The sequence below is a fragment of the Periophthalmus magnuspinnatus genome, chromosome 7 (assembly GCF_009829125.3).
Source record: "Periophthalmus magnuspinnatus isolate fPerMag1 chromosome 7, fPerMag1.2.pri, whole genome shotgun sequence".
Classification (NCBI taxonomy): domain Eukaryota; kingdom Metazoa; phylum Chordata; class Actinopteri; order Gobiiformes; family Gobiidae; genus Periophthalmus; species Periophthalmus magnuspinnatus.
The window spans coordinates 981,565-1,007,317 of NC_047132.1; the positions used below are offsets into that span (position 1 = coordinate 981,565).

Genomic DNA, 25,753 nt, shown 5'->3' on the forward strand with positions numbered 1-25,753 from the left:
CACAGCTGTGTCCTGTGTCTCTCTCTCTGTTGGTTCATACCTGCACACAGCTGTGTCCTGTGTCTCTCTCTCTCTCTGTTGGTTCATACCTGCACACAGCTGTGTCCTGTGTCTCTCTCTCTGTTGGTTCATACCTGCACACAGCTGTGTCCTGTGTCTCTCTCTCTCTCTGTTGGTTCATACCTGCACACAGCTGTGTCCTGTGTCCTCTGTAGTGAGAGTTTGATTGCCCCGCAGGTATAAGGACACTGGCGAGAGAGTGTTATGTAATTTTGAGTGCCTCAGAGGAATGTGCTGACATCACCAATCCTTTTGTCCTACGCCTGTGTGCCAGATGCCCTCCCATCATTCTATAACTTTGTCTGTCAGATACCCCCCCACCCCTCCATATCCCTGTGCCAGATGTCCTCCCATTCTCCTGTATACCTGTATGTCAGATGCCCTACCATCCTCCTCTATTTCTGCGTATCAAATGCGCTCACATTCTGTATACCTGTATGTCAGATGCCCTCCCAATCTCCTCTATCCTCCATCCACACATCCTCATCCTCTATCTTAGATGCCCATCCTCATAGCCTTCTTCTGTAAATAGAGCCAGGTAAATGTGGTTAATCAGCAGACTTTGCGCTGCTGTCTAAAATGTGTGTTTGGGGGTTTAAAAATAGCCCATCATTAGGCTGTACTGCGGGTGTGGAAAAGTGCAGGTGACGCCGTGGGAGCCGTGTGACCTCATCACGCCCGACGCGCAGGTTTGGATCATGTCCCGTTAAAATCCCATATCTTATCATCACCGCGTCAGCTCATTGCATAACCAAATATATGATTCTTACATAATAGATTCCCAATTATGGCTCTTCTTACGCCCTCCCTCCCATCACCCCTCCCTCCCTCCCTCCGCCTCCATGGATGAGCCGTTACGATCCCAGCTCAGATTAGTCTCTCTCTCTCCTCTGTTGGAGCTCCAGAGTCGTGCCTGCGCTCAGACCTCCGGATTCCTCAGCTTGGTGCGGCTCGGCTCGTCTTGGCTCGTGTCAGCGCGCACGGACCATGGCTTTCCAGCATCGCCCTCCTCAGCAGCGCTCCTCTCCGCTCTGTCCGCGTCAAAGGAACCCGAGAAGAGCGCACTGAACTCCGGCGTCACGTCTTTCACCCACGTCCACTATCGAACATTTTCTGGGATTTTAAGTGCGTGGACATCAACCCACCCGCATGACAATGGATGTGCCAACTTTGCTGCCGTGGGCTCTCGCGCTGCTCTTTGTCGGAGGAGACAGATTTAGTAGGTGAGTGAAGGGTCGTTGTCAACATTTTTTACGCAAATGGAGCTTTTCCAACTGAAGCATATGGGGTGATGTGCATAGCCTTTTGTAATGATCCAAAATGTGCAGTGACTCTACCTGGGCCTACACAGAAAACAGGTGAAGAAAGCTCTAAATCCTGCACAGTACACACGTGCTTTTGGAAACGTCCTGGGAGTGGACAGAAAGTGTGTGTTAAATGCGTAGTGAGGCCAGTATAGGAATGTAACTACAGACGAAATCGTATTGTCAAAGATCTATAAATATCGTGGGCTTTCACAGTATAGGCCTATCAAATGATAAACTTGTGTGCAAACAGAGGGAACTGCATAGACCACGATCATTTGCTCTATTTCAGCGCAGACAAAACAAAGATAAATAAAGAAAAACAGTTATTACGCATTTTATAGCCTGTCCCAATCCTTTGGAATGTGACAATTGTATCAAATTCTTGTCAAGGCATTTTAGGAAATGGAGCACATCTAACAAAAAAAACAACAAAAAAACCCAAACAAACAAAAAACAAACAAAAAAAAACAAAACAAAAACTAGAACTCATGGCTGCCTGATTGGTCACAGTTGGCACTTATATTATACAGGTCTGTACACACAAGTGTGTGTATACAATGGAGAAGAGAGAATCCAACCAGCAACCTTCTCAGACACCATCAGTTTATACAACTACATCTAAACAGACTTTACAGAAAAGACATTTTACCAAAGAGAAAGACAAAGATCGATGTGAAACAAAAACCAAAATAAATAAATAAATAAAATAAAAAAAGTCTTTTAAATATTTAAAGCGAACGTATTGTGCTTGTGTCTGCTCTATAACTATAATCTATGACACTCATGGATCATTATGTTATAATTAGCTCATTTAAATCATAATATCTAAAACAACATTAAACTGCACTGCTCAATAGGAGCTGACGTCGGTGTAAATGTCATCACAGCAAAGAGCTGTAGAGCTGTCGGCCCCCTCATGGATTCATTTTTCGTTTTTACCAAAATGACTACACAACGCTGCTGAATCCTACACGTATCACTGATAAAGAAAATACAACTGGAGAACAAAGTAAGTACAGCGCTGTGGGCGTGTATCAGTGGTGGTGAAAACAGGAGTTGATCAGCAATCGGCTCAAACATGTAGGAGTCACTTCAAATAAAAGAGGTTAAATGAGAAGGGGAAAAGCTATAACCTGGTTAAAAGCTCTGAAAAGAATAGAATAGGACTGCTTTAAAAGACTTAAAACTCAAAGCACAGGACTTGGGACTTGAGTTGGACTTGAGGATACAGATTTGAGACTGCAGTTACAATTATGATCACAAAAAGTGTTTGGTCGAATAATCAAGTTAATTAGCATTAACATGAAGTGCGTTCAATGTGCATATGTTTCCCTGAGTGGAACAGTTGCTCACAGATTGTACGTTTACAACAATCTATTTCTCTGTCACCTACTTCATTTCATCTGTTTGTTCAAATTTTTTTAGGCAGGCTAATTCCCAGCTTAAAATCTGTTCAATTATTAATCACAGCTATGATCATGATAGTTTGAATCAATCAAATTTTGCTATGGGGACAATATAGTGTACCTGTGTACCATAGCAGTCCATTCACATTTAACCTTGAACCTCAACCACAACAATTACAGGCACGTTTTAGCACACATCTTCCTTGGGATAGAAAAAATATATGAATTTCTGTCAGTAAGTGTGGGTCGGATGTGGCTGGCTGTGAGGTTTTGCTGTGAAGGGGTGGTGGGTGGTGGGTGGTGGGGCGGCTGTTTGATTGGTAGCTGGCGTGAGAGAAGATGTGTGATGGCTAGAACTCATGCTTTACAGCAAAAAAGGTTCTGGGTTCGATCCCTGGGTCATCCTCCATTCCTGACCAAGACTGGAGATGGGTCTAAAAGCGCTGTACGGCAGCAGCTCACTGCTCCTGACATGTTGCCTCAGCTGCACTGGTTGAAGGGTGGGTGAAATGCAGAGAAAGAGGACACAGACTCAGCAAATGATGATGGAGGGGTGCCCACCGCTGCCTCATGTGCCGTGCTCAATAACATACACCTGAATGTGCCTGATCATTAACAGTGTGTTTAGCATGTTCTACATCCACTAAACCTTTAGTCAGTCTTCATGTTTTGTCAATCACCTCCACTCCACATTTTAGTTGAATTTTTAAAGAAGCAATATGAAGCATGAGGGCAGGGGTCTGAGCAAAGGTTTTATGCTATGAAGTGTATAGACTGATGTCTGGAGGTCTGTTCACAGCCCAGTGTGAGGCTGCAGCTCACAGACAGTGCACCCAGTGCAGTGTAGAGCAGAGGTGGAGCACATGAGGACAGCAGAGGACTGGGTATTCACTGGGAAACTCTGACATATGATTTGGACACAAGTGATATGCAGAATATGCAGGCTACATATCAGATTAACTCCAACTGTGCCACAAGTGTAATAATGTATAATATCTTATAACAGCTAATGTCCCCTTTGAACCTTGGAATTAAGAAGCCTACAACTATAATGTATAACTGATAGACAGAAATTAAGTACTATACAAAAAAAATACAAATCTAATTTACTCCAGATTACAGAGAATGACTTCTGTTTTGTTAAAAACTGTCAAGGGGTCTCCAAGACCCCTTTGCTTTAAAATTGTCAGCTACAATATCAATTAAGAATTTTATTCAGGCCCCACAAATAACGGACTACAAAGGCCTTAGTAAAAGTATCCTATTTTAGAAATGTATTACTGCGAGTGGTGTCAGGGGCAGCCTAGGGTGCAAAAAGAGCCTGTGGGGAGGTGAGAGCACGTGTCAGGCAGGACAGAGGTTGTGGGAGGTGTGTCAGTCACATGGGTGAGGGGAGACATGGCAGCTCTGTGAGGGTGGGGTTTGTGGCCTTGCGAGGGCATGAGGATAAATGCAAAGAACAAACTATCCCATTTAAAGAAAAATCTTGTACCTGAAGTTTAGACCTCTACAAACATGTTCAGAAATGCATGGGATTCTTGTGTCAGTATGTCCGTTCATATTTCAGTTTTCTATAAGATGTGAATGCTCCTAAAGTTATTTACAAAGTGCACTCTGAACTGAATCCTACTTTTTAAACATATATTACAAATCAAATCGTAATTGCAATATTTGTCAAATTATTTTTTCTAAGTGGTGGAGCCATATACAGCACTGGGTTACAAAAAAAAACATTTTTGAAAGTTGTCTGTGTTTTTTCAACTGAATTAGGACCATTTTGCACCGCTGAATCAAAAAATGATATCCATTTTTCTCAGTCAGGTCAGGTTTTTATGCTAATTTGATTTTGAAAAATCCAATCTTCTGACTAAATTGATTACAATTTTGTGACATTATCAGTTGATTTTCTTTAATATTTCTCATCCAAAAAAATGTTTTAGGAGATAAAAAATAGTTTTCTAACAGAATGTATTAATTAAATGTTACATTATGTTAATTGATAAAGGTAAGTACATGTAAATTGGAATGTTACGTTATCATTGTGCAAAATTCAGGACATGAACTTCTGCTTCTATGAACCCCTTGAATGCTCAGCAGCAGGGATGTCTCTCTTCAGAGTCCAACAGTAATCAGCCATCATGACTGCATCCCAGCGTCCCTGATACCTGCTCTCCATCTCTTTTATGTCCTGATGGAATCTCTCCACCTGCTCATCACTCAGTGATCCCAGATTCTCAGGAAACCTGAACATTTAGCTCCTTTTGGGAAAAAGGATGTGGAGCATCATCATTAAAACCACACTGGAGGAATCTTTGTCACTGATGTCAGTGTCTTCTGCAAAGACAGGTACTGGAATTTCATCACAGTGAGCTACAGGACAACGTGCTGATTCACGGTCAGGATACTTGAGGCTGCTTCGGTTCTTTCTGTTGATCCCAGTCACATCAATAGCCCAGAAGTAGCTATATGTCAGCTCCCTCCAAACCATGGGAATTCCAAACTTCAGACAACTCTTCTTGCCTTTAGTCGCTGACGCAGATACTCGGTGCATGACTTGCATGCCATGTGTGGCGCCCAAGCTTCATCTTGGTCACCAAGTTTAATCCCAAAATAAGCATGGTAAGCACGCTTTATGAAACTTGTGACTTGATTCCTGTTAGGAACATTGGTGTATTCACCGCAGATGTAGCAGAATATGTCAGGCTGATTTTTGCAAGATCTTCTAGTCAAAGCCATTCCATTCACTTGTAATATAAAAAAAACAATTAGTCATAAGTTGGCACATGCAAAATCTTCAGAATTTGTTTATAGCGAGAAATATAACAGAATTTTGCATCATATGACGTGAAAATACTCATACATGTAAACAAAATCGTCCAAAAATAAATATGTAGCTTAGTTCAGAACATTGACCTGATTGAGCAAAACCAATGTGATTTTTGGATTCAGCACATCAAAATGATCCTAAATCAGCTAAAAAATCTTAGACAATAAATTCAGTGTTGACCAGTGCTGTGTATAGATGTTGTGTAAGGACGAGCTGAGAGGAGGTGACCGCAGACACAGGACACACAGGATTAGTGTGGCCCTGGCATCAGGCACGTCTATCACTCCTCTGCATATATGCCTGACACTCTCACTCACACGCCATCAGTCAGCTTAAGCAGCACACACACACACGAGCTAATGCAGTGTCTGACCACTTAGATAGAAAAAGCACTCGAAAAAATGTATTTAAATGTAAAAGGCAGATTATAGTCCCAAGTCCTCAGCTGAGTCCTTTCCTAAGACCTTCTCCTTTTTCCTGTTGTCCCATATAAAAAAACATATCTAAACAGAATAATTAGTCGACTAACACAAATTTAGGTCAACTAAGGCACCCTCAACCTTTTAGTTGACCAGACAACTAGGGCTATACCCCTGGGGAGTAACAGCCCTCAGGACAAAAGTGTCACAGCCTCTAGTCTTTTTTTTAGCCAAATGCCTCTTCTATTTTCAATTTTACCCTTTAGTTTGTTCAAAAGGACAAATGTGACAAAAGACACTGGGGCATCTTAGAAAAAAATGCCAAATATTGCCTTCATATTCAATATAAATCTAATAGCAATATTGGGACCAATATTTCGCTCATCCCAATAATTGACCCATTTAAAAGAATAAAGTCAGGTGTCCTCCCAGCTTCCTAGTATTTGACCAAACATGATCTAAAGTGCTGTAGTCCACTTTGAGCTCTGAGCGCAGGCTGAAGAATGTGTAGAGACCATCTGGTCCACAGTCCAGACTCCAGAACTCTCCAGACCAGCAGGTTGTTCTGAGCATTAGGCTGATGATGGCAGAGTGATGTTATGAAACGTAAAGCCACAGAGCAGAGCAGTGGGCCACCATGTCAGCGCCATTACTCTGTGTTAATCTGGCCCTGACCCGAGAAAAAAGGGAGAAAGACAGGGAGCGAGGGAGAGAAGAAAGGAGGAGGGGGAGATAGATAGAGAGGGAGAACAAGAGGAAAGTGTGGAGAAGGAAGGAGAGAGGGGGAGAGTGAGGGAGGGAGAGAGAGGGGGGAGGAAAGGAGAAAGGATTAAAAGCACACATGTATACTATTGACCCATGGCCCTGGTCACACGCCCCTGTGAAGTGTTTATCCTGTGGGCCGCTGAAGTTGCAAGGTCCCATTTGTCTATGGATAAAAGTAATAACTAAATAAATAAATAAATAAATAATTAGTGCGAAGTGAGCCCTCAGAGTGAGCCCTCCTCTCTCTGTGTCTGCGCTCAATCTTTGTCAAACATGTTGCCAACAGTAAACACAAACAGTTCTCAGTAACAGTAGAAGAGCTCCTGCTTGAACAGGACCATCTCTCCTCTTTTACCTTTCATTTACTATCTTTTTTAATTCTGTGGTTGCCGTTATCGTTGTTGGCTGCTCTTGTGGCTGACTGGCTGGCACACTCAGCAGTTTTTAAACTTTTTTACTTTTTATCTCACATTTTTAACTTAATATTTTGAAATTTGATCATGTGCAGTTCAAAGGATGGAGGTTAAGGACTATTGGATTGTGTGATTTGAGCAGCTTGTTTTTCCTGTATCCATGGCAACTGTGGATGGAACTAGCAATGCTAGCTGTGCTGCAGACTTTTTACACCAATGCAACAGGCTTACACCAAATATGGCACCAGACCTTCCAAAGGAAACACTTCAGGAGACTGTCCTGTGTCATCACTGACTGAAAAAACAGAGTGGAGTGAGGCTTAGGAGAGGCTTTCCTTTTGTGTCTCTTTCTGGCAACCCCCAGGAGGCTGACGGTGATGCCTGGGCTGCAGGACACAGAAGAGGCATACTTTTCTCCAGAGGGCTGATATTCTCCTCAAACTGCCCTAACACAGAATGTGATGACCATACCTGTTGAGCTCTACTGAGCTTTGTATCATAAATGTTTTTTATTGCTCAACGTGCATAAATTGCCCCTCGGGACAAATAAAGTCATGTTGATTGATTAATACATTGATTTTGCAAAACACTGAAAACCAAAGAAACAAAGTCAAACAGCCTTGTCAAAGTGAGCCACTTTCTCTTATTCTCCTGACTACTGTACTTGTGATGATGAAGAGTTTACAAATGGAGTAGGTAATAATGACATAAATGCTATGATATTTTAGGAGTATCCTGATAATGATTTGTTAATCCAACAGATACATGCAAATGTTTTGGTTGAGGTTTGAAGAGGGGGTATTATGCAAAATCTACGTTTTGGAGCTTTATACCATGTATGAATTGTGTCTTCGTCACAAAACAAATGTCATCCATGAATGTTTGTGTATTTTAACAATCTTTCACAGGGACTATCCAAACCCTCCTCACGGTTAGCTGTAAGATTCTGTGTAAGGCTCCGCCCACAAGTCTACATCACCCATGCTCCTACACGACAATTCTCCATAAATATACAAAAGCATGATACAAAACTGTACACAACAACTTGACAAACCTGATGTGATGTGCAGTAGTTTCATTAGTGGGATGCAGCTGATTGTGCTGTGATAGTGCTCTGAAGGGGAAGTGATTGTAAAAAAAACCAAAAGTGAAACTTATAAAACATGTTAATACATTGTTTTCAGTGAATATAGCATTTTCAATACAACATCGATGTTATGCAATGACTCTACATGTATGTATATGGCAGAATGTTCAGCAGTTACCATTGTAAAGAAAAAATAAGTCAGCTCTTTTGGGACAGATTGTGTTAAAACAAAACCCAGATTAAAGTCTAACAAAGCGTCAGACAGAGCAGTGCCTAAAGTCAGCAGTATACCCCTAGGGAATGTTGATGAAGTCGTCCAGAGAGTTTGGATTTTCAGAGTTTTAACTTCTACATGGCAACTGGAACACCTCGCTGTCAGAGACTTTCAGAGTCCATATTAGAAAATCCAACATTGCTGCATGATCCTGTGTTTGGTGATAATTAAAAACCTGACAGTTAAAATATTGATAGGTGTCGTTTTGCCTTTAGTCTCACTTGTTCACCCTCTGTCTGTGAACGTGTTTCTGCACAGCTTAGCCTCTGCAGTATTAAATGCACTGTTATACTCTATATCAACAAAATGTCAACAAAAGCACAAGTTCACTCTAAAATTTTACTTTATTAACTGTTAGTGAAGTATCAATATCTGGGTTATTAAATTAATTTAACTGGAGCAATTTTTTGGTTGATTTGAGCACTAGATTTTCTTTTCTGATTGAATCTTTACTGTAATATACTGATCATTGTTTTGCCGACTTGACAACTGACCTCGACCTCTGAGGGTTACTGGAGCGCAGCATAATGCCAGGGAAGAATCTCTGTTTTTGTGTAGAAAAATCCAAACTTATGATCCACAAATGTTCATAATTTTTTGTTTCGGATTGGCTTCACAAACTTTACGCCCTTTTAATGGCAAAAATCATGGTCTAATAATTGAACCACTTTCTGGAGCTAATGACAAAAGAATAATTAGAATTTTGTTAATTTATATTGACAGTGAAGATGATGAACTTTGTGCCAGTTTTTGTTTTTTTCATGTGGATAGGTCCAGTAATTACAGAGATTTAACCGTAAACAAGTTCAACAAACCTGCAACTTCACAGTAAAACAGCAAAGTCCACCATAGCTCAGTTTAAACTAGAGTGATTCTAATGTGATGTGAACACATTTGTCAGTTTTTATCCTGTTCTTTCCTTGTGAGCTCCTGGCACCTCCTCTGTGCGATGCCACCTGTCCTTAAACATGTCGTACTAATTTTAGATTTGGAAAAAGGAAAGTCACTGAGAATAGGCCTTAGCTCTGCAGCTCTGGATTTCAGTTATAATCTTATTTTTCATTGATTTTAAATATATATTATTAATAGTATTGATAGTATTGCTTACTGTTGGCAGATCTGTAATGAGGACACACTGCCCCACTCTGCACATTTCATTTGCAGTATAGCACCAAAAGGGATAGCCAAAAATGTACTTAAATAAGAGTAAGGTTACATCAAAACAATATTTCTCAAGCAAAAATACAAAGTAGACCTCCAAGAGATTACCTCAGTAAGAGTAAAAAGTATTTGGGCAAACTGTAAACTCACATTGGGATGACTAACCAAAGAGAGTACTGTAAGAGTACTGTTACACTGTACAATATATGACTCAGCTAAGAATACTTTTACAAGTTGATTGTAACTGTTTTCCTGTTTGTTTTTGTGTGTAGGCAGCACGGTGGCTGAGTGGAAACACTCATGCCTCACAGCAGAAGGTTTGGTTCCCAGGCCTTTCTGTGTGGAGTTTTTCATGTTTCTCCTCGTGTCTGGATGGGTTTCCTTCGGGTACTCCGGTTGCCCCCATCAACCAAAACATGAACGCCCTTCGAGACAACTGTTGTTGTGATTTTGGGCGTTACAAAAATAAAATGAATTGAATTGAATTGAACAAGTTAGTAAGTTGCACGCACAAGTTAATAAGTCTGTCAAATAGTTAGAAATGAAGCCATGGACCTTACAGTGGTGACAGTGTTGGACTGTATTGTGTGTCCAACATTATTTACAAGGGTATTTTCTTGCAATAAACCCAACTCTAATTAAATAAATGTGAAATATATGCATTTACTACCAGAGAAGTTATATATTGCACCTTTAAATGTAAATGCACTATAACAATACACATTTTTTTAATTTATTTGAGTATTAATATTTGATGTGTTCACCAGTTTTAATTTTTAAGTGGCTTTAACAGGCTGAAGCTCAGGAAACAGCTCTAAAAGTCTTCACACAGTGGCCTGGGGAGTGTCAGAATACGATGTCCAGGGCCGGCCTGAGCTTTCAGGGGGTCCTAAGCTGAATTTGTCTCTGGAGCCCCCTGCAATGGATGTATCCTGGCTCAGCTATTGGTGATTCACATTTGGCACATGATGACTCTTCTCTCGTCACCTTGACCAATTGTATTTGTGTTTATATGACCAGCATCAGACTGAAAACATCCAGAATGTCACAACCAGCACAGTCATAAGAACAGAACACAAACATATAAAAGAGGTCAAGATTTTTGAAATTCCAGCCACGTTTCTGGTGGATTTTAATGTGTGTCCAGTTGGCGACAGTGTTTTATTTTGTAAATACCTGTGTTTGTACTTCATAGAAATGGTTTTGAGCATTAAATAAAGATAAAGATTTTTAAAAATATCACATAGACATTTTTCAACAATAAAAACGTCACAATCTTGTTACAGTGACATGCCACTATGAAAAGGAGGGGCCTTATCAGTTTTGAACAGGAAGTCAATGCACCTGTTTCTATCTTTCTTTATTAGACCAGTATGATAGTTTACAATGAACAAAAGTATATTAAGAATCTACATGTTATAGTAACAACACTAAATATCTGCAAAATTCATAATATTTCTCCCTTAAAGACGAGGTACTATGCAAAATTGACTTTTTGGAGCTTTCTACCATGTTATAACAAAAAAAAAAAAAAAAATGCCTCAAGAGGTTTCATTGTGTTTCAGTATTTTTGCAGTCTATCCCAGGACTTATTCAAACCTCCTTATGATTAGATATATGATCGAATCCAAATCTCAGCCCAGAAGCCTATGTCACCCATTTTCCCACACCGCAATTTTCCATAATCATACAAAATAATGGGGGGCATATTGTGCGATATATGACAGGAGCGGAGGATCTGAGGGGCCCCCCACCAAATATATATATATATAAAAAAAAAAACAGGTAACATTTGTTGCATTTTGGGGGCATTTTACAGGTTTTTCTGTAGCTACGACTTCACACGTGCAGTAGTTTCATTTGCACATATGCACTCTGATTGTGTTATTGTGTTGTATTTGTGTTGTATTGTATTGTATTGCCTTAACGAAGGAAGAAAAGGGAGGGGAGACTCAGAGTGTTGAAAATGAACTTAGAAAACATGGTAATATGTCGTTTTCTACTTATAGTATGTAGCATTTTCAAAACAATAAAAAGCATCGTAGTGATACCCCTCTTTAAGTCATCACACGTGTATTCATTTGTGTCTCCCCTCTCTCCACAGGGCCATGCTGAGTGACATCGGGGACTATGTAGGTACTGACATAGAAATCTCCTGGTTACCAAACCTGGACGATTTAATGAAGGGCTATGCCAGAAACTTCCGCCCTGGGATAGGAGGTGAGTATGAGATCTGGGGCTGTCATTGGGCTGCGCTTCACCCTCACATCTCAGCCATCCTCAGCTACGCGCAGCCTGATGGGTGCTCTGCTGGGTACTCTAGTGGGTGCTTCAGTGGATGCTCTGCTGGGTGCTCTGCTGAATGCTCTGCCTGGTGCTTTACTGGATGCACTGGTGGGTGCTCTAGTGGGTGCTCTGCTAGGCATTCTGCTAGGTGCTCTGTTAGATGCTCTGTTCCATGTGCTGTCCGGCTCTGTCCTGTCACACATCCTCTGCTTTCATGAGGCGTTCAAAGACATGCTCATGCTCCTGGAGTTATGCAGTGTTCCCTGTCACACTGGTTGGAATCTAAATCAACAGAGGCATAACGCCCATAATGATGTTTAGAGATTAAACACAGGCAGGGCAGTTTTACTCTAAAACTCCTCTTTGGGGGCAGGGCTTATCTTAGGTGTTGATAGGACTATGTTCTTTTTTCCATGTGAAATTTGTTAAGAGGCCAAATTAACCAAAACATACAAAAGTTTCCTCCAGTGAAGTATTTACATTGTAGTAAAGGTCTTAGCACTCTTTACTCTTTCTGTAACTTGATGTCTGTCTGATATTTAAATGTTGTATTGCATAAAATCAATTCTTGTGACGACCCATGTTGTCAAGAACATATCTTGAGTTGTGTTTTGTTTCATTCACAGGTTTGAGTTTATTATTAGTCTGTCTACATCTCCAAAGCTTGTGATGTCATGAAGTGGTAGTTTTCAAGTTAACAGCTCCTTTTACCTTTTATTTCAGGGCTGGGCTGAAATTATTCAAATGATTCCAGTGAAGGTGTATCGACTTTAAAAATACAGTGGAGCATTCCCAGTATTACCACATGACATCACAGGGTGGAAAAGAGTGTTTTCTGTTTGAGAGAAAAAAGTATACAGGATGCGTGTGTTAAACGCCTGTGAATGAAACAAAATACAACTTTGAGTATGTTTTTGATGAGGACATAAGATCATAACAAAACTGTGTTATATGGGCCCTTTAAATATGTATTTATTTTAGCACAACTCTAATAATAATAATAATAATAATAATAATAATAATAATAATAATAATAATAATAATAATAATAATAATAATAATAATAATAATAATAACAACAACAATATTATTATTATTATTATTATTATTATTATTATTATTATTATTATTATTATTATTATTATTATTATTATTATTATTATTATTATGTCCATGCTCAGTCCTGCTTAGCTTCGACAAGATCAGGCTTTGACAAGGAGGTTTGGCCACCCATGAATCAAGTGCTTTAACAATATTAATTGTAGGTGCCCCCGTCTGTATTGAATATTTGCCTATAGAATGTTGTGACGTCATCTGAAACCCAGACATTAGATTACATTTAAATGTTTGTATTGCCATACTGCACATTGGCCTCATGATTAGCGGTGTTGTTTTGGAGCAGGAGGATCATGCTGGGACCTCTTCTCCACGGCATGAGCATGTTCACATCTCTCTCTCTCTCGTTGCTAAGAATGGCTGACAGATGTGAAAGACCCAATGGCTGCAGCTTTAGATTTCTCAACCTCACAGCTTAACTCAGCACAACTAAGGTGGAACTGCAAAGCATCACTGTCACTATGGCAACATTAAGCATCATGTGCCTCTGTCGCCATGGCAACACTTCATGTAACTGTCTCTATGGCAACACTTTGTCGGTATGACAACGCAACATATGTAACTGTTGTTATGGCAACATGAAGCATAATGTAACTCTGTCGCCATGGTAACACAGCACATCATGTAACGTGATGTAAAGCCTGACAATGACAAAACATCATGTAACTCTGTTGTTATGGCACAACCATCACATGGATCTGTCGCTACAGCAGCCAGGCTGTGGGAATATGAGTGGTGTCTGTGTCAATGAGGTATAAATAAAACAAGAGGATATCTTCGCCATGGCAACCTATAGTAAAAGGCGTCCATGTTCTGACTGTAAAATTCTAGAACAAACCAATAGGGAGAGAACTTTTTATTGCAATTATTTTAAAATGTGCTTTGTTGATCTGACTTTTTTGTATTTATGATTTATAATATTTACAAATTAAAAATGTAATATAGAGAGTAAGGAATTTTCCACTTCCAAACAATGTTGCTGCATTGCCATGGCAACCGTATCCTGATATCTCTAGTCTATTTATACCTCAGTGAGTCATGGCTTTGCTTTGAGTTTCCAAACATCTCCTGCAGTTCTGCTCTGCTCACACCATGGCCTTTTTCCAAACCAGTTCCTCCTCCTTGTCCTCCCCACTTCCACTAAACTCTCACTGAGTGTCCAGCTGAGCGCAGGTTCCTTCATTAGAGAGCTCGGAGCTGTAGCTTTGGAACACACTGCCCTCGCTCGTGCAGAAGAGAAACGCCCCTTTACCGTGAAAGGGTAAAGGGGCGTTTCTTACAAATGTTGCCAATATCAAGCACAAATGTTGCCAGTATCAAAGTTTCATATTAAATTAATCATTTTAATATCACAGGGCAATTGACCAGTGGTCATTTTGTTAATGCATACTATTGTGTGCTGAATACACATGTGACTGTACGGTCTCTGTAACATGACTGAACCTTAATATTTATGAAAGCAAGGCATTCTTGAATAAAGTTTTTTTTATTTTTTTTTTTATTTACAAAGTCCACATGGCACTGTCTGTCTGGCTGCTCTCCGCACGTTTTAAGCCAGAGCATAGATGTATTAAATAATTAGTTTCACTGTCACAGAGAAAAGGGATAATGAATGGGTTCCATAATATGTGCACATTGTCACTTGTATATGGAGGCAGACACAAAATAATGTAAGTCAAACATTCATCTTGCAGCAAGGAGTTTTCCAGAATCTGATCTCAGTGCTGTTTTCCTTTCATCTTTAGTTTGTATGCGATGAAGTATTAAATGTCTAAATTAAGATGTTCACTCTTCTCTGTAAACGTGGAACAAAACTTCTGGTGCGTTTTACGTGTCAGACTGCTCTCCGCTGTTACGCCGATTAAGTCTCTGATGCTGACTCGCTGTGAAGGAGTCGATAAGCTTCTTCTCCTCACTGCTCATCCATTTGGAACAGCACTTAATGTGGCGGCTCCTTCACGGGAACTTGCAAAATTAGGATTAGTGCATAGGAAAAGAAAGGAGGAGGTCATTTGGAAAAGGGCCCATATCCACTTCTGATTACAGGCATATGGAGAGGTCAAAGGTCACGCCTTAGATCATCAGAGGGCTTCGGTGTCATCTGATGGATACAGTGTTAGTGTTTGGAACTCGTGAGGTGAAGATGAGCCAAACATTTACCGCCATTTTATAAAAATTACATTATGAAATTTGTAATGCATATACAGCTAACTGTATGTGTAACTTTTCTGTCACATGCTTGTCTAATGAAAATGTTATTGCTCTGTCTGAAATGTTTCACAGTATGGCATTAACTTATCTATGTTTCATTTATTCAATTACAGGCGTTCTTATTGCCAAAACACTTGGGTTGATGGAGTCACCCACTTGTTTTGTTTGCTGCCATTTTGTGGAACATTCTTGGCAAACCTATAACATCTCCATGGAAACTAGAAGGTTTCAGACCCTCCACCTAAAAAGTGACATAATGCACCTTTAACACAATCTCAAATGATCATTGTTTATGAGAAATATGTTAAAACTCTAGTGCCTTCCTGTTGATTCTGTGTGCCTTACATCTCTGAGGACATAGCGCCCTCTGTTGGCTGTGCTGCATACTGTCAGTGTCAGGCTGTATGGGAGGTTTTAAATTTCATAAACAGGCCTAACTGTGTCCCCTGTTGAGGTAAAAATGTTCAAATCAATTTGAGCTTTTACTGGTAACAATTCTAATGCTGATTTATTCTTAATAACAAAACACTGGATATGACGGCCGAGTTCTGTTATGTTATAATTTGGTGTTTTGGTTCTCAAGATGCTTATCCAATCAGAAAAGGCTCTCTCTGATCTGAATGGTCACTACCTAAACCCCAGCACCTGCAGCCATCATTAATCAGTGCTAGTGCAGCCTCTGCAGCTCAGTGAGTGAATTAAGAGGGCCCTCACCTCCCGTAGAATGACCAATGCTCCTCCATAGCTCCCCGAAAGATTTTCACATTCAGCGCACATCCGGTTTTGACAAAAAATGTTCAAATGGAGTGTTCAAACTGTGTCCAGAGAGGACGGTGTTGGGAACTGACTATGGCACTGATGTTTTTCTGCACTTGCCTATAATGAGCCTGCAATGTCCCTAAGATCTCGTGGGCCATTTTGACCAGACCAAGTTTATTTTTGTTTGTAACTTTGCCTGTGAAAACCGACTGTGCCTAACTTCTGTGTGTGGCTGTATATAACTGTGCCTTACTGTGCCTGACTGTGCTGAGCCTGTGAGTGCTGCTGTAGATGGCTGGATGCACTCTGTCTAACCTCTCCCTGCAGGTCCTCCGGTCAACGTGGCCATGGCCATCGAAGTGGCCAGCATCGACCACATCTCTGAGGCCAACATGGTGAGTGTAAGGACGTATACCTGTTCTTTAACATGGAGTGGGATCATACAGCTCTTGCCATATACACTACCAGTCAAACATTTGGATACATTTTTAATTTCATGACTATATACATTGTAGATTCTGACTCAAAGCATCAAAATTATGAATGACACATGGAATGTAGTAAACAAAACAGTGTGAAATAATATTAGATTTTACAAAATACCACCCTTTGCCCTGCACTTTTTGGATTTCTTGTGAAATGAAAACCATTTCAAGAGACTTCATCATGAAGCTCATTGAGAGAAGTTTGTGTAATCTCTTATTCGTCCAGGTATGATCCATAGTAAAAGCAAAATTAAAATATCTCAAATGGACAAAATGTCACTCTTACTACTTTTTGTCCAGCTGACAGATTTTAATTTTTTCTTTTACTCATTGAGAGAAGGCCAAGGGTTTGCAATGCTATCAACAAAGCAAAGAGCGGATACAAAGAGGAATCAAGTGTATTTAGTCAAAATGTATTTCTATAGCATATAGCACAAAAGTGCTAAACAGGTCAAACACAGAAAAGCCCATCTGAACACTTTGTGCTTCCAGGAGTACACCATGACCGTGTTCCTGCGTCAGAGCTGGCATGACGACCGACTGTCCTACAACCACACCAACAAGACACTGGGTCTGGACAGTCGCTTTGTGGACAAGCTGTGGCTCCCAGACACCTTCATCGTCAATGCCAAGTCTGCCTGGTTCCACGACGTCACCGTGGAGAACAAGCTGATCCGCCTGCAACCTAATGGAGTTATCCTCTACAGCAGCAGGTACAGACATACAGCCCTCAGTATACTGTATACTACAGCAGCAGGTACAGACATACAGCCCTCAGTATACTGTATACTACAGCAGCAGGTACAGACATACAGCCCTCAGTATACTGTATACTACAGCAGCAGGTACAGACATACAGCCCTCAGTATACTGTATACTACAGCAGCAGGTACAGACATACAGCCGTCAGTATACTGTACACTGAGGAGTTCAGCTTGTGCATAGTGACATTTGAAGAGTGCTTAGTGACATTTAAGGAGAGCATAGTGACATTTAAGGAGAGCATAGTGACATTTAAAGAGTGCATAGTGACATTTAAGGAGAGCATAGTGACATTTAAAGAGTGCATAGTCGCATTTAAGGAGAGCATAGTGACATTTGAGGAGAGCATAGTGACATTTAAAGAGTGCATAGTGACACAGTCGGGTTTGACATTTTACTGATACTTGTGCAGGATCACTTCCACGGTGGCGTGCGACATGGACCTGACCAAGTACCCCATGGATGAGCAGGAGTGTATGCTAGACCTAGAAAGCTGTGAGTACTCCTGTTGATACTTTGTGACATCACACTGGGGTTGTTCTACATGTATCACTATGGTGCAATGTTCAGCAGTAACCATGGAGACAGAAAAAGTTTTAAGATGATCTGAAAATAAATAAATTGATTTAAACAACACATTCTCAGGAGTCTTTGATCAGTACAAGTGTCCATGGTCCTGTTTGGATGTTTGATTTCCAATAAAAGTGAAAGAGTGACCAACTGAAATTTTTTTGCAATGCTAGCTAGCATGTGACTGTAATTTTATATGTGAGAGACTTGTTTCAGAACAATAATCATCTCACCTGTTGTAGCTCCAGCGAGGTCAGCTCTCTCAGGTCAGATTGTACTAAAACTGAGCTCACATTAAATTAGAGTAAAAGAGATTCTGTTAGAGTAGTGCTTACAGTTAGCATCTTACCCCCAGGGAACAGTCTTTGAGTACTGTACAAAACCCAGTGCACATGGACCTCACATCTGTCCCTGCTCCTCTTTACAAAAATAACACTACTGCAACATCTGCTCTGACTGGACAGAGCCCCGAGAATATGGGATCAGAGAGAATATAGAGAATATTGTGGTTTAAAACAGCTTTACATTAAACTGTTACATTAATCAAGTTTTGTATAAAAAAGTAACTAGTAACTAATACTTTGAGTAGCTGTAGTACTTGTTATTGTACATTTTTACCCTTTTAACTCTACTTTTATTTGAGAAAACCACTAGTGTGTGGTGTTGTCCGTGTAATCTGATGAGCTCTGTGCTTTTAGACGGTTACTCCTCTGAGGACATCGTTTACCACTGGTCAGAGAGTCAGATGCACATCCATGGCCTGGACAAACTGGAGCTGTCCCAGTTCACCATCACAGACTACCGCTTCGTCACCGAGACGATGAACTCCAAATCCGGTGAGTGGCTTTGAAATCACATTCTAAAGCTGCACTATGGAACTTTTCTGGTTGTCTCTAAGCAGATTCTACTGGTTTGCTTGAAATGCTCCAAAGTATGGCATTTAATTTATCTATATCAGCAAAGTTACAGGTCAGATCTGTGTAGAGGCAAGAAGAATATATGATTTTCAAGGTTTTTTGAACGATAAAAATACACACTGTACAACAATTCTCCATAAAAATATAAAAGCAGGATACAAAACAATACACTACAACTTCACAAACCTGATGCGATGTGCAGTAGTTTCATTAGTGGGATGCAGCTTGCAGATTGTGTTGTGATAGCGCTGTGAAGGAGGAGTGACTTTACGTGTGGAGGACTCGAAAACGAAAATGAAACTTATAAAACATGTCAGTATGCTGTTTTGAATACAGCATTTTCAAAACAATAAAATGTAACATAGACAATGTAACGAAATATGTTATGTTTTAGCAGTTAATGAATGAATGAATTTTATTTCTGGTTGTTTACATTTTTCTTATTTGAAAAAGACAAAACAAAACATTTTCTTCATTAGTTACAACCAAAAAAGGATTAAACTCATCCTGACCAACACATAACTCCACAATATAGTAACATAACAAAATCCATTTACTTAAACACACATGTCTTGGCTCATATAACTTACACAAATGTATATGTATGAATGAATTAATGTTTTAAAGTTGTTGTTTTTTAAAAAATTTAGACAGAGTTTTAATTTACTTAAGTTCATCATTGAGATCATTCCAAAGTCTTATTCCTAAAACAGACACATCTTTGCCTCACATCAGTTCTTATTTTATTAGATTCAAACCAAAGTAAACCTCTTAAGTTACAATGACTACTTCTTAAATTAAAGAAAAACTGATGTCTGCGGGAATATCCTTGTTCACACCACGAAACAGAATTGTCAATCATTTTTAACGTAACTATGTCTGTACATTTTTTATATATTCAATGTTATAAATAGTTCATTGGTAGGATCACAGAATCTTGCTTTATTAATTATTCTTATTGCCCCTTTAATACTCCATAGAAGTAAAGTATCTCCTCTTTAAAGATCAGATATGGGTTAAAATAGGATTAGGTTAGGGTTTGGGTTAAGGTTTGGTAAGAAAGCACTATTAGGATCAAGGTGATGAAAAACAACATGTTTATGTGCATGGATGTTTTTGTCAGATTATCTATGTCCCTCCAACAACCAAAAAAATGCATATGATTGGCCTATCCTCCAGCTGAGTACTCTCCTCAACATCACATCTCTGAGTTGATTTAAACACCATTAGTGTTCGACTCTTATCCTCCTTCTCGATCCTTCCTCAGATTGTTACCATGGAAACTCCAGCTCACCACTGCATTAGTTTTAATGGCAGCTGTAAAAACACAAGAATACTGTGTTTTATGAGGAATAGTGATAATGTAATGGGTTAAACATTACAGAAGATAGCCGGATCGATCTTACCTTCAGTGCTCACTCAGGTCAGGAAGGGCATCCGGCTTAAAAATCTGCCAAGTCAAGTGTACTTTAAGAATTCTATGGTGAAATTTGCTGTTTAACTGGTTGCAGATTTGTTGACCTGGTTTATGGTTAAATCTCCATAATTACTGGGCCTGTCTCCATGAAACAAAAAACGGCACCTTTTCTGTCAGAAAATAAACAAATGTGAAATGATTTTTTTACATGGATCATACGCTTTCATATTTCTTTCATAAACACATTATTAAAAATATTCATGGAGTTGTATTGAGAATTCCTGCATATTAATCCACCTCCCTCTTGGTAATCCTGGACGTGCTACAGAGATTTGTTAAATTGCCAAAAATTGTACCCAAGTAAGAGTAACATTACTTCACAATAATATTATTCAAGTAGAAGTACAAAGTGTAAGAAATTAATCAAATAAGAGTAAAAGAGTATTTGGGAAAACTACCATACTACTCAAAAAAGAGTAGCTCAAAGAGTAACTTTATAACCTGAAATTAATATAACCAGAAGGACAAAACATTAAATAATGCACAAAATCTGGTATTTTCAAAGGACAGGCACAAATATGAGATAAACAAAATCATATCTGAAGAAGCAGTGCAAGAAACACAAATGTTCAAAAGGATTTCATATTGTTAACAGCTGCTAGAAAAGTACTGTGAAAAGTACAATTTCTTTAAAAAGGTTACTCAAGTAAGTGTAACTGAGTAAATGTAACTGACCTGTGACTTTTAAAAATCATTCTCCTTCTCCAAACACAGAGCACATATTGCCATAACAAATACATCTCAGTTTTGAAGATATTGTTGCTCTAGCACTTTATTTAAAGGTTACCTCCTCAAAAACAGACCTGGAGTTTCATTCACACATGTTTGAGTAACACTTTATTATTAGTCTTAAAGCTCAAAATGCTCTGTTTTACCTTGTGATGTCATGAAGTGGTAATTTTCAACTTAACAGCTACTTTTACCTTTAGTTCAATAGAGATTGGTAATTCCAGTTTTGTAAAATCATTCAAATGATTCTAGTGACGGTGTGTGGAGTTTAAAATGCAGTGGAGCACTTCCTGTATTACCACATTACATCACAAGATGGAACAAAGCTTTTTCTATTTGAGAGAAGAACTTGTGAATGAAACAAAACACAGCTCCAGGTATTTTGTGATGAGGAAATAACTTAAAAATAAATAGCGTAATGTGGGTTCTTTAAAGTGTAGATGTGTCCATACGTCCTAACAGTAGCTGTACCTGTCTGGTGTGTGCAGCGGGCCGCTTCCCCAGGCTCAGTCTGCGTTTTCAGCTGAGGAGGAACCGTGGCGTGTACATCATCCAGTCCTACATGCCCTCCATCCTGCTGGTCGCCATGTCCTGGGTCTCCTTCTGGATCAGCCAATCAGCTGTTCCCGCTCGGGTGTCCCTAGGTATGCACGATTTTATATTTTATACTGCTACTGTCAGCATTTTTCTGTTGCCATAATACATTAGAAACATGGGCTGTGAAGTAGGGCTGAGTAATATGGTGATGAAAATTTGTGATCTCAGTCCTGTGACGATGCTGTTTTGGTCCAGTCGCCACATCATTATTCACTCACTCACTAAACACTAAATTAAATAAAGAAATGTTTCCCACACACTCCTCTTGGCCAGTCTCAGCAATGCTCTGAATGAGTGACAGGTAAATTGAACCACTTGCAGTGCAGTGAAGTTTGAGAAGAAGCTGATGTGTCAGTTACCTCTTCAAAACAATATAAAGATACTTTACATGAGTTTTGATTTGACTTTGGGAAAATTGTGACATAAAGGACGACAGTGGCTCAACTGAGAAAAGAGTGTTTGTCCACTGATCTGAAGGTTGGCGGTTCAAATCACTTGACATGAATGCTATTGGTTGAGCGGTCAGATCCACTGACCCACAGGTTAGCGATGTGCTTCCAGCTCCCACAGATGAATGCTGTCATTGTGTCCTTGGGCAAGACACCAGTGTTTGTGTACCCTGGTGTATGAATGTGTGTGTGAATGGGTGAGTGGTTCCTTGATGTAAAGTGCTTTGAGAGACTTAGTAAAAATGGGACCATTTACCATTACCATTTCTGGCATATTTCCCACCTCTACTTCAAAGATTTTAAAATACTGGAATGTTTTTCAAAGTTTTCAAGGTTTAAACTGTGCTTGTATCGTTCGTTCTACAGCTGGTACGCACACAGAATCTCTAAAAGACTGTGTAAGAATTCACCCCAAGTACCATCTATTAAACAATTAGACTTTTGTATTACCACCAGGGCTACACTAAAACTAAGCTCAGACTAAACCAAGACAAAATCATGACATGTAATTCCATTCTATAGACCAATAATGTATAATACAGAAGGGAGCAGCTAAAATGAATATTGTTCAAATACAGATTTCTGTTGTAACACAGTGAGTTGTTGGGTCTAGTCACTGATAGAACTGATCAGGTTCAGCATTTATGAATTTACCTTTTGGATATTTCATGGCAAAGTACAATGTAATCTACAGAGAGAACTGGCTTTGTCCTTATCTGAGGTATGACATCATCACATTTAAGGAGCTGAAAAATACCTTTATGACTGAAACTGTAGTAAAATGCAACCCGCTGCCCTCTAGGGGCCGCCCCACTGAGCTTTCTGAACAGAACCAATAGAATATTAATTATTGACACACTTGATAAAAATGATTATGTATTGTTTTTACGATGTATGAGGCTGAAACAGCACAGTCCTACAGATGACCAACACTGGTTTACAAAGACACAACTGGCCATAGTTAAAAATGAGCTGGAGGACAGGTCAGAACTTAACTTTAAATCTTTACTTTAATAATGCAGTGGGTTAAGATGACACAAAAACTTGGACAAAGTTGTTACGTGAGTTTTGATTTCAGTGAAAAGTGGTGTCATTAATTTGTTTGTTTCCACTTGAAAGGACAATGTTTGTGGACATGTTGTTTGGTTATTTTGTTCAAAAACAGCTAATTGCTCCTGAACTCCATCAGTCATCACATTGTACAATGACATGAACACAACCCAAGTCAAATCTTCTCAAAACAAAATTATTCAGAATTCAAGTCATTTAAACCCTTTTTTTTCATTCTAATCGTGTCCTGGTTAATTACTGGTTACTCCTGGTTCAGTCCTGATCTAGTCCTAGTTTAGTCCTGGTTCAGTCCTGATTCAGTCCTGGTTTAGTTCTGGTTCAATCCTGGTTTAGTCCTGATTCACTGTTTGATTTAACTTTCTGTTGGTTAAAGCTGTGAAGTCCTGTGAGGCGCCTCTTTTTGTGATTGTGGTCTATACAAGATGAAACTGACCGTCCCTGTGTGTCCTCAGGCATCACCACAGTGCTGACCATGACCACCCTGATGGTGAGTGCCCGCTCCTCCCTGCCCCGAGCCTCGGCCATCAAAGCTCTGGACGTGTACTTCTGGATCTGTTACGTGTTTGTGTTCGCCGCGCTCATCGAGTACGCTTTCGCCCACTACAACGCAGACTATAGGCTCAAGGAGAAGGCCAAGGTCAAGGCCAAACAGCTGGGCTCTGAGGTGAGGCCAACCCGGGGCCTGACATACACAGGGCTGTTTGTTTTATAACAGGTCTAACTCACTGTGTGTGGTAATAGTGATGCACAAATCCAGTATGTCGCTGCCCGCCCACAGTGACGTCAGTTGGCAGACTCTGTTTGTACTACATGCATTCAACATGACCTATTTTTCTGCAGAAAGACAGTTGGAGATTGGAGTAAAGTTTGTCATCTCTTTCCACTACATATTTATTTATTTCATATATTTGACTAAAATTGGAATAACAGTTGAGCTAAACTGAAGTCAACTTTATGCAAATATGGGTCAATATCAACGAGGTTACAGACACTCAGCACCACCTGGTTAGTTAGCAATTGGTTAAGGCACAAAATCTGCTCATGGTTCACTCCTTTAGAAGCCAAATGGGCTCAGAAAAGTGACTTTGTAAATATTAGAATGGTAGAGTGTGGCCTCTCTCTCATTTGGGTTCATAGTTGCAATGAAAGAAACCTAAAAGGACTCGTCACTACCTCAGTGCTAGTGCAGCCTCTGCAGCTCAGTCAGTGAAATCTGGAGGTTCTGAGCTTCTGTCCATAAACTGAGAATGAGGAAAACGTGTTATATCTGCAGGTTTAGGCACTGACAACACAGGTTCAGTTGTGAATGTTTCTTTTGTGTATCAGTATGTGGACAAAAATCTAAATCACCCAGCCCTATAATCCTCTCTCTGCCCTCCCCGTTTTCTCTCTTTATCTCCCCCTCCCCTCTCTATCTTTCTTCTCTCTCTCGCTCTTTATCGCTCCTTCTCTTTCCCTCTGTTCTCTCTCTCTTGTCTCTCCCTCTCTCAATCTTTCTTCTCCCTTTCTCTCTTTATCGCTCCTTCTCTTTCCCTCTGTTCTCTCTCTCTTGTCTCTCCCTCTCTCAATCTTTCTTTTTCCTCTATTGCTCCTTCTCTCTCTCTTCTCCCTCTCTTGTCTCTCCCTCTCTCTTTATCACGCCTTCTCTCCCTCTTCTCTCTCTCTTGTCCTCCCTCTCACTATCTTTCTCCTCCCTCTCTCTCTTTATCACTCCTTTATCGCCTCTTCTCTCTCTCTTGTCCCCCTCTCTATCTTTTTTTCCCTCTCTCTTCTCTCTCTCTGTATTACTCCTCCCTCTCTCTCTTCATCACTCCCTTTCTCTTCTCTCCCATTTCTCTCTCTCTCATCTCTCTCCCTCTCTCTCTACCCTCTTTCTCTCTTTATCGCTCCTTCTCTCTCCCTCTCTCTTCTCTGTCTCTCATCTCTCCCTCTCTTTATCTTTCTCCTCTCTCTCTCTCTTTATTGCTCCTTCTCCTTCCTTCTCTCTTCTCTATGTCTTGTCTCTTCCCCTCCCTTTCTCTATCTTTCTTCTCCCCCTCTCTTCTCTCTCTCATCTCTCTGCATCTTTCTCTGCCATCCCTCTCTTTTCATCACTCCTTCTCTTTCCCTCTCTATTCTCTTGTCTCTCCCCCTCCCTCTCTCTATCTTACTCCTCTCCCTCTCTCTTTATCTCTCCTTTTCTCTACTCTCTCTTGTCTCTCCCCCTCTCTCTCTGCCCTCCCTCTCTCTTCCCTCTCTCTTATCTCTCCCCCTCTCTCTCTTTCCCCTCCTCCCTCTCTCTGTGCAGACGGTGGTGAAGAACGGGAAGCAGGCCATGGTTCTTTTCTCCCTGTCGGTGACGGGCATGAACCAGGGCGTGGTCATCTCCAACCGTCAGAGAACCCAGCGCCCCAGTGGACAGATCCCGGGAGAGGGCCCCCCCGAGCAGCCCGAGGAGCGGAGGAGGTCGCCCCAGCCCGAGGACACCCAGCCTGACCGGAAGTGCTGCTCCAAGTGCGCGTGCAAGCCCATCGACGCTGACACCATCGACATCTACGCCCGCGCGGTCTTCCCCTTCACCTTCGCCCTGGTCAACGTCATCTACTGGGTGGCCTACACCATGTGA

At 40.4% G+C, this 25,753-nt stretch overlaps 1 protein-coding gene across 1 annotated transcript; it reads left to right on the plus strand.

Annotated features, from left to right (window-relative positions):
* The first annotated feature begins 1,042 nt into the window (after nt 1–1,042).
* gabrd (gamma-aminobutyric acid type A receptor subunit delta) lies at nt 1,043–25,753 on the plus strand. Its single transcript, XM_033969590.2, has 9 exons — nt 1,043–1,283; nt 11,824–11,939; nt 16,419–16,486; nt 17,069–17,289; nt 17,751–17,833; nt 18,607–18,744; nt 21,520–21,675; nt 23,601–23,812; nt 25,436–25,753. Exons 1-9 carry the CDS (start codon nt 1,210–1,212, stop codon nt 25,751–25,753), a joined length of 1,386 nt encoding a protein of 461 aa, XP_033825481.1. The 5' UTR covers nt 1,043–1,209.